This window comes from Epinephelus lanceolatus, chromosome 15 (assembly GCF_041903045.1).
Source record: "Epinephelus lanceolatus isolate andai-2023 chromosome 15, ASM4190304v1, whole genome shotgun sequence".
Lineage (NCBI taxonomy): Eukaryota > Metazoa > Chordata > Actinopteri > Perciformes > Serranidae > Epinephelus > Epinephelus lanceolatus.
This window is the reverse complement of record NC_135748.1, coordinates 21,827,981-21,840,660: the sequence shown is the minus strand read 5'-3', so window position 1 is coordinate 21,840,660 and position 12,680 is coordinate 21,827,981. Positions and strand designations below refer to the sequence as shown.

At 38.3% G+C, this 12,680-nt stretch overlaps 1 protein-coding gene across 1 annotated transcript in view; it reads right to left on the bottom strand.

Moving 5' to 3' along the window:
- Window positions 1-12,462, bottom strand: part of lrrc9 (leucine rich repeat containing 9) — a 29,714-nt gene extending 17,252 nt beyond the window's left edge. The window contains exons 1-16 of the mRNA XM_078175055.1: window positions 11,810-12,462; window positions 10,810-11,028; window positions 10,334-10,474; window positions 10,039-10,102; window positions 9,872-9,942; window positions 8,348-8,530; window positions 6,969-7,124; window positions 6,067-6,275; window positions 5,813-5,944; window positions 5,530-5,709; window positions 3,915-4,032; window positions 2,437-2,572; window positions 2,200-2,340; window positions 1,985-2,109; window positions 224-397; window positions 16-135 (exon numbers count right to left, since the gene is read on the bottom strand). Of these exons, the coding sequence (XP_078031181.1) occupies window positions 16-135; window positions 224-397; window positions 1,985-2,109; window positions 2,200-2,340; window positions 2,437-2,572; window positions 3,915-4,032; window positions 5,530-5,709; window positions 5,813-5,944; window positions 6,067-6,275; window positions 6,969-7,124; window positions 8,348-8,530; window positions 9,872-9,942; window positions 10,039-10,102; window positions 10,334-10,474; window positions 10,810-11,028; window positions 11,810-11,866 (2,226 nt within the window). The 5' untranslated portion in view covers window positions 11,867-12,462. The remainder of the gene's footprint in view (window positions 1-15; window positions 136-223; window positions 398-1,984; window positions 2,110-2,199; window positions 2,341-2,436; window positions 2,573-3,914; window positions 4,033-5,529; window positions 5,710-5,812; window positions 5,945-6,066; window positions 6,276-6,968; window positions 7,125-8,347; window positions 8,531-9,871; window positions 9,943-10,038; window positions 10,103-10,333; window positions 10,475-10,809; window positions 11,029-11,809) is intronic.
- Between the last annotated feature and the right edge of the window lie 218 nt (window positions 12,463-12,680).

Here is a 12,680-nt window from a genome sequence, read left to right as displayed (position 1 = left end):
TATTGTCACTCTTACCATGTGAGAAATGTCATCCAGGTGTGTGAACTCATTGAAGCTGATGGTAAGATGCCGCAGAGCTGTGACATGGGAAATCTCCTTTATTTTACTCAAACTGTTGCCATGAAGGTTCAGCACCTGGAGGTTCAACACAAATAAAGATTATTGTGAGTGTATGAGATGGTTTCAAAATTTAAATTGTCATCTCAAAACCCAGAAAACTTGCAGTAATTTGACTGAGGACATTGGCTCTGGCCACATTGAGCAGAATTTTGTCATCCAAGCTCAACAGCTTGGGCTGTGGCTTCTGCACAGGTTCCATGTTGAGGACCTCCCTGTCTAGGATGATATCGTTGGAGGGACCGTCACCTCTGCCTGTGCTGTGTGGTTGTTCTTCATCCTAGCAACAACATATCAGAAGGTTTAGGGCAGGGATACTTAACTTGCTTTGTATGGGGCACACACTTTTGCAAAAAGACAGGAGACTGGGGGCCAGTTAATAAACAAACATTTACATTTTTAATAATAAATAAATAAGCAGCCCAGACCTCTGTCGAGGGGTCTGGGGGATCCTACCCTGGCACCTTTTCTCTTAATAAACAAGCTATATTTTGATGCCTTTCGTGCATTCTGGCAATTTATTTACATTCAAAGTACAAAAAAAAATCCCACTATGAATCAATTTATTTTCATTGTATGTTAGAGGATGGTCAGCATGCCACCTGGCAACCTATTGCAGGCAAGATTTGGCCTGCAGGCTGTAAGTTGAGTATCACTGGTTTAAATCATATGAATTGCTTCATGGGCACATACGTATTGACTTGCAATGGGTTTAAAAATAAAATGAAAATAAGTAATAACAAAATAAAAAATTGTAAACTAAGTATGTAGCTAGGAAAGAGACACAAAAATCTGAATGTTTTATCATCTGTGAGTTTCATTTAAAGCCAAGTTACTTAATTTTGATCACATCAGAGCTCAGCTTGACTGAGCAATTTTTTTTTTACTATTGTGATTTGCTGAAAGCTTTAGTTAAAATGGACTGTTGAGTTATTCAAGGCAGAAGCCATTGATTTGAAGCACCATGGGGGTGTTCAATTTGGCGAGGAACAATCTAACATTCTGCTGCAGAAAAGTTTAAAAAATTTAGACAGACGGGGTTCCTTTGAACAGGATGTAATTGAAAGGAAGTGTTTAGACATAGCATGTGATACTGTCAGTGATGGAAGAAGTATTCAGATCCTAAAAGAAATGTGTAAACACTCCACTACAAGTATCTAGATTGTTGCACTATGTGACTGTCAGCAGAATGTTCCTAAAATATCAAAAGTAAAGGTAGTCAGTGTGCAGTAAAATGTTTCCTGTCAGTATCTTACTATTGCATCTGTCTTTTGATCTGTTTTTGGATTAATATTACTGCTGCGTTAATGTTTGTTTTGCATTTTACAGCTGTAGATGTTTAAGGTTATGTTTATTTTAACTCCTTTATGTACAGTTGGGTAGTTTAATCTACATCAATGGATCATATTCTATAAGATCATCATATGTTTGTCGCATTGCTGTCCTGTGAGAGCCATGAATCTCTATAAAGTTCACAGTGTCTAAAAAACAGCCCTGTTTTCAGCCTTGTGACGATGCATTTTCCAGCTGATATAAGAGGTTTTTAAAGTGTTTATTTAGCTTAAGAAGTTAAGAAACACTTCATCCTTCAGTTTGTCACAAATATTCAAAATCACCATGTCTGGAGATAAATGGTTTTCAATGGATTTGAAAAGATTTTAACTGGTTACTAAAGCTGTCAGACAAATGTAGTGGAGTAAAAAGAACAGCAGTTGCCTCTGAGATGTTGCAGAGTAGAAGTATAAAGTCGCTTACCTTGAGTACCTTGATTTGTACTTAAGAATAGTACTTGAATAAATGTACTTAGTTACATTTCACCATTGCATACTATGTTGTTAAACAATAATAAAGCCAGTGAATTAATTACCCCGGTGATGTACTCAAAAGAAATGATGTACTCAGGCAGGACAAGCTCATGGTCAAACACAAACCACTGTCTTCGTCGGGGACTGCACTCAGGACCAGTGTGTGTTTTGGTGGAGCAGGGTCTCTCTGAATGAAAAATCCACAGATACAGTGAGATTTTACAAATACTGACTGAAAACTAATTGTTTTCATGTTTTCATTCGATGTACTGCAGACCTTCACTTATTGCAGTTCTGTGCTTGACTTCCACATTGCGGTACACAGAGTAGGCTCTGGGATATCTGCTTCTGTCCAACGGTTCTCCCTCTCGGATAGGCGTGCTGTGGCCCACAAACACTTTGGAAACAATAATCTGACCTACAGATAAAACACACAAGCATTTTAGTTACTAAGATAAAGGCAACAACAATCACAGTTAAGAGTACTATCATACTGAGAGCACAACTAACTCACCGTGCCTGAAGGGGATTGTGTCTGTGCTGTGCTTGGAATCACCTTGGCTGGCCCAGCGCAGTGTGTGTTCAATTCTGGGCTGCTCAGTCACACTCAGGCTATTGGATAAAGGTATAGCTCTCTCTATGTCCAAAGCCTCAAAGTCAAAGTCAACATGGTAAAAGTCAGCATGACTTTGGAGATTACGTGAGAACAAGGTGAGAAATTACAGATCCTGTTCTGTTGCATAGCACTAATTTTTAGTAAGGAAACCATTCCCAAATAAGGCATTTAATAAGCTACTGTTTCACACTTGACTTTTCTTCCTTCTATTACTCACTCCATTCGCCCTAATAAGTCAGCAGATTTATAGAAATTCATTTTTGCAACCATTCATTGTTGATTTAATGTGTTACATATGCAAGTAAAGTAGTGAGGTGACCAATCATTGATTTACTATCTAATGTCGCTGTTTTTCAACATTTACTTCATCTATTCAAATCTGGGGTATAGTGTGACATGAAACATGTTTTTTATAGTACTCTGTGCTGCTTCAAAATCTGCTGTTCTTCGACAAACCAGTGACAACAGTGGTGCTACTGTGGCTTATATTCCTAGTCTCCACCTCTGGGTGTCCAGGGGATGTGCTCCAGATGTATCACTCCTACAACCTGAGCGGTCTGTGGTGCCTTTGCTCAAATTGGCCTTTGATGCCAACAGAAGAGGAATCATTGCGCTGTAATTTCAGCGTGGACAGTTTTTTTGGATGCTATTGCAAACTACAAACTAGAGGGAGCCTGTGCGAGCATTACTATGCATGAAGGTTTTGGTCCTCACTTGGACAGAGGTGAGCTGGAGACTGCAGTTGGACTACTGGTAATAAAATATTTTGACGACTGAGTATATCGCCTTTTTCTGTCATTTTATTTTTGCTTCTGCCTCCAAAGAATGACTGAGAGCCGCTGCTCTGCCGTCAGCTGAGAGACAGTAGGGGAAATACAGAGTGTAAAACCAGCATTCACATCTGACTCAGTGAATTAAGGGTTTATTTCAACCAAACCAGAGCTTGTGATTTTAGGAACAGTGGACTGTCCCACCATGGCAGTTTTAATTAGTAATATTTTGTTGCTGTCGAGTCACATTTTTGTCACCTAGTGCTATGTTTTGACCAACAAAATCATAGCTTGGTGCAACCATCTCCTCATTTCTTGTAAATGATTAATGCTATTGCACACTGTCCCTTGATAAATTAAATAAACTAAACTAAACTTGGGGGCTATCATGGTGCATGTAGGCACTGCAGTAATGACTGTGCAAGAAGGCAAACTCAAAAAAAGGTACTGAGGAATTTATTGCTTTAACTGACTGCATGTACCATCAACACTGATTGGATATCCACTTAAAATGTGGCGAATTTTTTCTTTCCTCTCATTGCTCAGTGGAATAAATTGCGGGTGATGGATTGAGTGTCGTGTGAAGGTGGACAGAAGTTTACACACCTTATATTGTTCAGCTGTTTTGAAGCCTTCCTCTAAAATGCAGAGAATTTCTTCCTTCTCATCATTCTTTTCAGGGTCAGCTACGTAGAACAAATGATCCAGCCGACGTCTGTAATTCCTGCTTGAAAAGTTTAAATTAGATAAAAAGTATAATGATGGACAGTCCTATTACTGTTACAATGATGACAATAGTGAGGTTAAAGGCATACTATGCAGAGTTTTCCTAAAAAAACAAAACAATGTATAGACTCATACTAAAGTGATCCCTCTCAATCACTTATGACCAACTACAAGTGTGTAGCAGTGTATTTTTCTGCAGAGACTCTGCCCTCTGCCAGTATTTTCTTCTTATTTTGCTGTGTTCTGGATGTTTCTGGGCTGCAACCTTTGGGCAGTGATATGTTACCCCCAGCCAATTACAGTGCAGGTGAGGTTGGGACTTTGTAAAAAGGCAGCCACCAGGTAGTAGCAGCACAGATTCAAGTGGAAGGTAAAAACATCGCGGACACAGCGCCAAAAAATGCAAAAGTAGTAAGGCGAAACACCAAGTGGACACAGCTTATTACAAAACAACAGTGAAACTGGGGTTGGCTTACACTTTTACAAGCACCAAAGGAGAGAACGCAGAACGCCGTAGAGTTTGCCTGTTTTCTATTGGACATAATCACTGTATATAAAGATGACAGCTCCCAAAAGTGAAGCCAAAACATCTCTTTTGCCCCATGGTAGCTGCCTGCAGTATAGGTCATAAACCCCGCCCTCTCCATATTAGCAGATGAGACATGGTCCAAACTAAAAAAATCAAAGTACACATTAAAAATTTTTTTCCCAAAGACTGCTTCTGTCATTTAGGTAGTTCTTATCACACTGACATCTGTCCAGTGTTCATTTTTATTATAAGTTTGGTTATTTGATGCTATAAAAGGGGGTTTGATGTAATGATTGACAGCCTTGTGTGCCAGTCACGGTGCTCCTCACGATTGGGTCAGACAGGTGTATGTGAGGGAACTCAATACCGAGGCTCCACTTCCAAATCACTGCTGTCCAGACTCTGGCTCTAAATCATGTCACCAGCGCCTGTATCAGGGAAAGTCTGGCCTAATTTTTGTACAGTGGGAAAAAGCAGAGACACGTCGTCCATCTTTATATGCAGTCTATGGTTGGACAGATACTGTAGGTGTTGTCAGTTAGCTTCGTCATCTTGCTAAAGCATCAGCTGTTTTGTATTACAACAAATGTAAAGTCCCTAAAATAAGTGGGCATAATGTACTCAATTTTTTTTTTTTCAAATATGGCAAAGGCATGACCTGCCCTGCATGACATTCTTACACTAGCCCTTACTAAATTCACTCCTCTTGTCTAAACCTAATGATTAATGAAGGCAACAAGTTCTAGCCAATCAGATGAAGAGTGCAGTGAGTCGTGTCTTCATCATCCTAGCATTTTTTTTTTTGTTTGTGGGACAAGCAGAGTGGGGAGGAGGGGCCAAGTTTGAATGACGTGTTTTTCCCAGCAGTAGCCGACAATTCCTGCCTTGTATACCTTTAACATGCAGGTAGATATTTGGTAAAAACTCAATCCTTATCACATTTCACTACAGTTTAGCTTAACTTACTGTGAAGAGATGGCAGAGTCGTCACTGGCTAGAAGGGTGTGAAGTTTGTCCTCAAAGCGAAGCCTCAAAGCGCTGTTGTGGATGCGGATAACTCTATTGATCTTGATGCCAGTGATGCTGTAAGCCTTATAGTCTGACTGAGAGAAGCGGGACTGCAGGAGGTCACAACAGGAAGTAAACCTGTTGGGTACATAACATAGAAACTATGCGGAAGTCTGCTTGTAATGTGTCCTCTGTAATTTTGTGATGATTGTCATTGCATTTAATAATACCAAGTGCGTACCAAGGGTCTGTGGAGCAGCCCTCTTCCAAACGAATATTTCCAACACTTTCTAGCTCCATCAACAGAAACTGAATGGTATATCCCATTGTGTTTGTGGCTTGCATCAAGTCCCGCTCATACCAGGCTTCAATCCTGAATACAAATGAGAGAAAATTATTTTTTCATACTAGGATGTTTTTTTTAATGACATGCTTGAACATGGGAAAAAGTATTGTACAGTAAATTCTCTTTATATCTTATTAAAATATACAGACTCATCCAGCTTCCTCGTCCATAGCACCAGTCTGTCCCTCAGTGCTTCAATCTTGCGGAATATTTTGTGCTCCATGGCAGGATCGCGACTGACATCAGTGGGTGAGTCACTTCTGTTGGCTGAACTTTCAACCAGTTGGGTTGATCCATCCTCCAACGCAAAGGCAGACTTCTTACAACTAGGTGGCACCTTGGACAGTTCACGTTCAAGCTAAGAATGCGTCCAAATATGAAAAAAACAACAACAGCCTCCTTAACTTTGTCCAATAACAGCAACGCAAAGCTGGAGATTCCAGCTTAACAACTATTCTCTTCTTACAGCTAATAACAAAATTTAACTAGAAAAGCACTCAGAGAGTGCAGACCTCCGCCAAGTAGGTGATATTCCCCCCCCCCTGCATCAGATTTTGCAGCCTGCATCACAATTAGGTTATTTGCATCATTATCATTATTAGGTTATATGACTTCACCGTGGAGACACTGTGGTGTATTTATTTTGTTTTTATTTTGTACCAACACAGAATATAATATGTTTTTTTGTATTTTTCACTCTTTTTTTCCAACACAGAACATTAATTTCAACTTTAGAATTACAACAATATTTAGCAAGCAGAACAAGATGTGCTTTCTGGCGCTATTTTCACCGTCTTTAGAAACTGGAATTGCTGCTGAGGCTGTCAGACGATAGACTTTATTATTTTATCCACTTTGCTTCAACCGATCACCACCAAAATTCTTATTCTTATCATCTGTTCCTTGTCCCACTATCCACCTTTCCTGAAACTTTCATCAAAATCCGTTCATAACTTTTTGAGTTATTTTGCAAACAAACAGAAAAACAGACCGTCGGTGAAAACATGACCTCCTTGGCGGAGGTAAAAAATGTTTCAAGGAATGTACATACACTTTTGAGGGCGTGATTGAGTGTTTTGATGCATTCCTCTGGTAACTTTAACATAGTTTTCTTCCTCTCTATCAGACTGAGCCGGATCTCTGCCAGGTTCCTCTGAGCTGTCCGTACACGCATGTTGTAGTACATCATTTTCTTCATTACTGTCGACTGAAACAGAAAAGACATTCTTCATTTTTTTAAATCGTCATCCTTGTGTACATTATAAACACAACAAAAAACTGTGATATAGCACAAAGGGATTTTTTGGGTTAGTTGAAAGAGAGTATCAGTGGTACAATTTAAATGTATCAATCATTCTTTTTTAATGGTTCTTTTTGGGCTCAGTTAAATTTTCAATTTGCTTAATTAAACAAAGTTGGAAATAATTTCTTTTCATTTCTTAATTTGTTGTAATTTAGCAACGTACTGAAAGCAGCAGAAAGGCAGACCTGAGCACACTTAAATATCCGTTTATTTAGTGCAAGTACTATCATTATTGTTATATTCAACATTATCACATAGTTTCCTCATATTGTGCAGCCCTACTTTTTACACAGGCAGCCACTTAACACAGTTTGACCCACTTTGTTCAACCCTACAAAACCTAATTTTATGTTATTCAAGGTTTCCAAGGATACTAAATTTGTCAAGCTAGATTTAAGAAATACTTCACCCACAAAATGACCATTTGTATATCAATTAAGTATGCTGTATTACCTTGAATTCATGAAAAAAACAACAGTTTTCTTCGCATCCCTCCATTGAAAAAGACAAACATATTGCATGACACACATATTTTGCCCTGCCCTTACTATTCAAAACTGAAATGAAAGTGAAACTTAACTGTGCTCTATTCAAAGCCAGACTTCAATACAAAGTTTTTTTGTGTGACAGTTGATAAACTGATGTTTTGATATAATTTTTCTGCTGTTAAACCTGGTCCCCAATCAATTAAATCAATGTTTGCTGTTTTCCGTGGAGGCATTTATGAAAATTTTCTTCATAAATTCAAGAGAACACAACATGACTAACTGGTAATAAATGGTCATTATTTAGGTGATATATTCCTGAGTGAAGTAAATGTGCACGTCATGCATAAGACAGCTAGAATTTTGAATTTAAGAAACATATTAAGAAACTGTGTCTTGGATTTAGATATTTGACTCATTTTACGTATGATTTGCAACTCCACTGAAGAACAACCAAATTAAGAGCAACTACAGTGTAATTGCTTTTCTAATATCTCTTAAGATAACTAAGGGAAATGTTTTTAGGACTTCAAGCAAATCATTAGCAATCAACATAACTCAAGAGAATTAGTATCATCTCAAGAGACACTCAGGTGAGCTCAGTCGGTGTAACGCAGGGTCACCTGCTGGTCTTCTCAATACCTCAGCTGCCTCCTTGACTTGCTTGCTCGAAACGTCATATGTGTCAAGTTGCTGTAGGCCTGGCATGTGGTAAAGAACGTGTGTGGCGTAGTTACACAGCAGACACACTGGGTTTGGGGTTGATGTAGGGTCCTTTAGTGCGAGTTCTCTCAGATGGGGTAAATGAGCAAGCATGGTCAGCTCCTGTTAAAACAACAAGAGAATACACAGACTAGTTCAATTTTAATTTAATTTTATATAATTTATTAATCCCCGAGGGGAAATTAAATTTTTTCACTCCGTTGTCATTAACACACAGGTCCGAACACACACATGCACAAACAGGACTTATACATGCACTAAGTGGAGAGATGTCAGAGTGGGGCTGCCCATGACAGGCAGTTGGGGGGTTGGGTGCCTTGCTCAGGGGCACCTCGGCAGTGGCCAGGAGGTGAACTGGCACCTCTCCAGCTACCAGTCCACGCTCCATATTTTGGTCCGGACTTGAACAGGCGACCCTCCGGTTCCCAACCCAAGTCCCTATGGACTGAGCTACTGCCGCCCCAATGAAGGAATTCTTCAACTGCAAAATGACCATTTGTATATCAATTACTCACCACGTGTTAGGTTAAGTTCTTCATACTTCATACTCACGCCGTGGGTAAGTGATATACCGTACAAATGGTCATTTTGCAGGTGAAGTGTTTCTCTCAATTATAAAATTCAGCCCTAAAAACACTTGTTTATACTGTACACAAACAACATCACGTATACAAATCAGATGTACAGTATTATGGCAACTTCTCTTGAAAGAAATAAAAATAATTATTCAATTTGTACTCAGTGCTAAGGAACTGTCTGTAGCCCCCATCTTCTTTGAAGTTCAAATATTAGACAGATCCCACAATAAGCCAAATACTTCTTTTGGAAATTGCCATTTCTTTTCTTTCCTGCATGCTTGTACACATCAGCTCAAAATAAATGTCACTTTGATTCCGCTGTAGTTGCAATATACTAAGCACTCTGTGCAGCGAATGACAACAATTGCATTCCTTGGAGCCAAGCTAGCTTGGGACAAAAGGTGGATTGCAGGAATATATATGATCGAGCTGTTAATCATCCAATCAAAGCTAGAGCCACAAAACGTTTCCGTCAGAATTACCTTGAACATGACTCAGTATAAATTTTCTAAATGAGCGCGTCAGCTACAGAATGTCTAAAATGTACTACTGACTAACACGAAGCCACGTATCACAAAAATCTTAAGTAGTCTTTTGGAGTATGTTTAAAACAAGATGCCGTCATGAATGTATATCATTGAATCCCGAATGGCTTAAATTGAAATTGTGTAGCTCAATACCTCATTGAAGGTCTTGAGCAGCCAGCCCATTGTAGAATTGATTGAAAATCTGAACTGACCCCGACATGTCACAAGAATTTGGAATAGTCCTTTTCAGACCAAGGATTTTAATAAGATCTTACAAATAAGTAGGAAAACTTTTTAGAGGAGAAATTTCAAAAGCATGTTTCTGTTTTTAATCTTACCTTAAAGGAGCTGATCTTGTTCCCAGACAGATTAAGATTCTGAAGGCTGACATTAGGATCAAGGCTACGCCCTTAAAAGAATTTGGAAATTATTTAGTTATTCAAACAGCTCACTTGAATCTGAATCAAACTTGGCACAGAATATACACAGGAATGCAAAAACCTACCAATCTTTTCAATATTGTTGTCAGCAAGGTTTAGTTCTTTAAGGTTTTTCAGCATGTTCAAGCCCTTCAGAAAAAACAACCCCACATCAATAAGAGCATGCTACTTTGATAACATGCACAGCAATTAGTTACTGATATGCTAAAATGTGTAAAAAATACCATTTTCTTGCGTCAAATCAAAAGAAATTCAGAAAAAAAATTCATAGGTTACCACAGCTTGCAGAATGTTTGGTGGTAATCATGCAGCAGACAGTGAGCCAGAGAGAAAGATTAATTCATAATTTACAGTTCAAACCTGTATCTGAGTTATGCAGTTGTTGTTGAGCCACAAAACTTCCAGGTTAATCTGCATTTCTAAATTCTTTATTTCACAGATTTGATTATCATAAAGGTAGAGTTTCTCCAGTTGTGGACAATTATGTAGTCCAGATATTCCCTGCAAAATAAGAAGGTGGGACACATTATTGTTTGATATATATGAAGTATGTTGTACAAATCACTTACACGGGATGCTGTTTTGCTTAAACTATGGGTTGTGATCCACAAATAGTTGTATGTGTATGCAAAATTTGTTGTTATTAGATGCCACCAAGGGGAAAAATGTGATTACAATGTGTAATGTTTAAGAACCTCTGCAATAAAACAATAAGCTGCAATCACTCTAAGTAAAAAATAGTGTAATGTAATGATTCAAGGCATTGTAAACTATGTTCTTGTTATCAGTAGGGCCACTAATAATTTTTAGTCTTCTTAACAGCATAACAAACTTACTGTCAGATGGCACTGGACTACCCACAGCTCCCGAAGCACAGGACAGCACTCAAGTCCCTCAATGTGTTTTACATTCTGGCCCACTATGGTAAGCTGACAGAGCCTTGGGAAGAAGGAAAGCCCAACCATGCGGGGAAAGCCAGCGAAGAAGATCTCCAGGGAGCTGACATTGCTTCCTTCTTGTGCAATCTTTTCATAGGATACTCCATTGGCCAAGCACTGTTGAGAAAAAATATTCATACCAAGTCATTAGTTGGAGGTTAACAATGTTAAGACAAGGAAAATAATAAAATAAAATATAAACTCAGTGGCTACTATATTAGGTACACCTGTACAATCTAATGCAATTCAGACAGTGTTAAAAAAAAGAACAGTATATGCATAACAAAAGTAAAGTTATGGCAGAACAACCAGAAAAGCAGGACAGTTTCAATCATGTGCAATATCAGTATATACCAAACTCTACAATATCTATAATTCATACCTGCAACAACATGAAATAAGCCATTCAGCCTGTCTAACTGTGATATCTTGCCTTTCTATAAAACTGTTCACAGCCAATCATCATCCAGGTACAGTATCAATACATACCTCTTATGTGCAATAATGTCAATTCAGCCATTCCATCTGTCTATTTAATATAATTTGATTTTTTAAGTTTTACTTATTATATTGCAGTGTTTTGTACAGTTTACCTATTACATTGTTTTGTGTATTTTACTGGTACTTGTTCTTTTGCACTATCCCCTTGGCTGCTGTAATGATGCACATATTTTGTGGGACTAATAAATTGTTATGTTATGTTATGTTATGTTATGTTATATCAGCTGTATTGGATTGTACTAGGTGGCTACTTTGTGTATTGTATTGCACTGCAACATTTCAGTTCATGAATTCAGTTGTTGGAAGCTGTTACAAGTAATATTATCAAAGCTGGAAATAAACTTACAAACCATACCATTTTTAATTTTAGCCAAATGAATGTGAATTTCATACTCACCAGCTCTCTGACCACCTCCTCGTCACCTCGGTGCTTTAGTTTCTCAATCTGTATCATAACTTTGCTGCTTTTAAATTAACTGTTAAAAAAGTAGTTAATTCTCCATTAAGTTATAATTAATGTATTCTGGTTTATTCTAGTAAGACTATTGGGAGACTACAGAATAAAGAATAATTAGGCTACCACTCAGAGACGGAAAGTATGGACACAAATAACTTAGTCAGTAAGCAAACACATTCATGCTAATTTCGCTAGCCTCTAAAAGTTATGCTAACTTACCAGCTAGCTAACGATAGGCGCAGTTAATGGAGCTGTTAGCTAACGTCCATTAAGTGGAATAAATGCCAGTATTGACATGAACTCATTTGTTAAATTTATCCTTGCATGGCAGACATTGTTAACACAATTTTCCACGACGAGTTAACGTTACATAATAACAGCGAAGTTCAGCTCCGAAACAAACTCTGTAGCTCATCTAAATTCAGCAACGTTTGTCATCAGTGTGTATCCAGGCACGAGCGTCTGGTTGCTAGGGAGCCATGTTGAAACTTTTGCGGTCCTGAGCATATTTTAAAGCGACCACAAGATGGCGACACACTGCAAGGTACATTTTCAGAAAACCATAAACACACATTTATTTTTTTTTGCTTTACGTGTAGTAACACTTTTATAAAACATTACACTTGAAACTCTGATATATTTTAACATCTTCAGTTCGTATTTTTGACCCGGATACTCCGCTATCTTTATTTTGCTCGCTCTGAGCCTTGAGTCTAATTTCACTGACTTATCTGTGACGTAGAGTCACTGTAGCCCGTTTCACCGCACCAAGCATCATTTTGCCGTCATTCACCCCGTCAATGTCAAACAC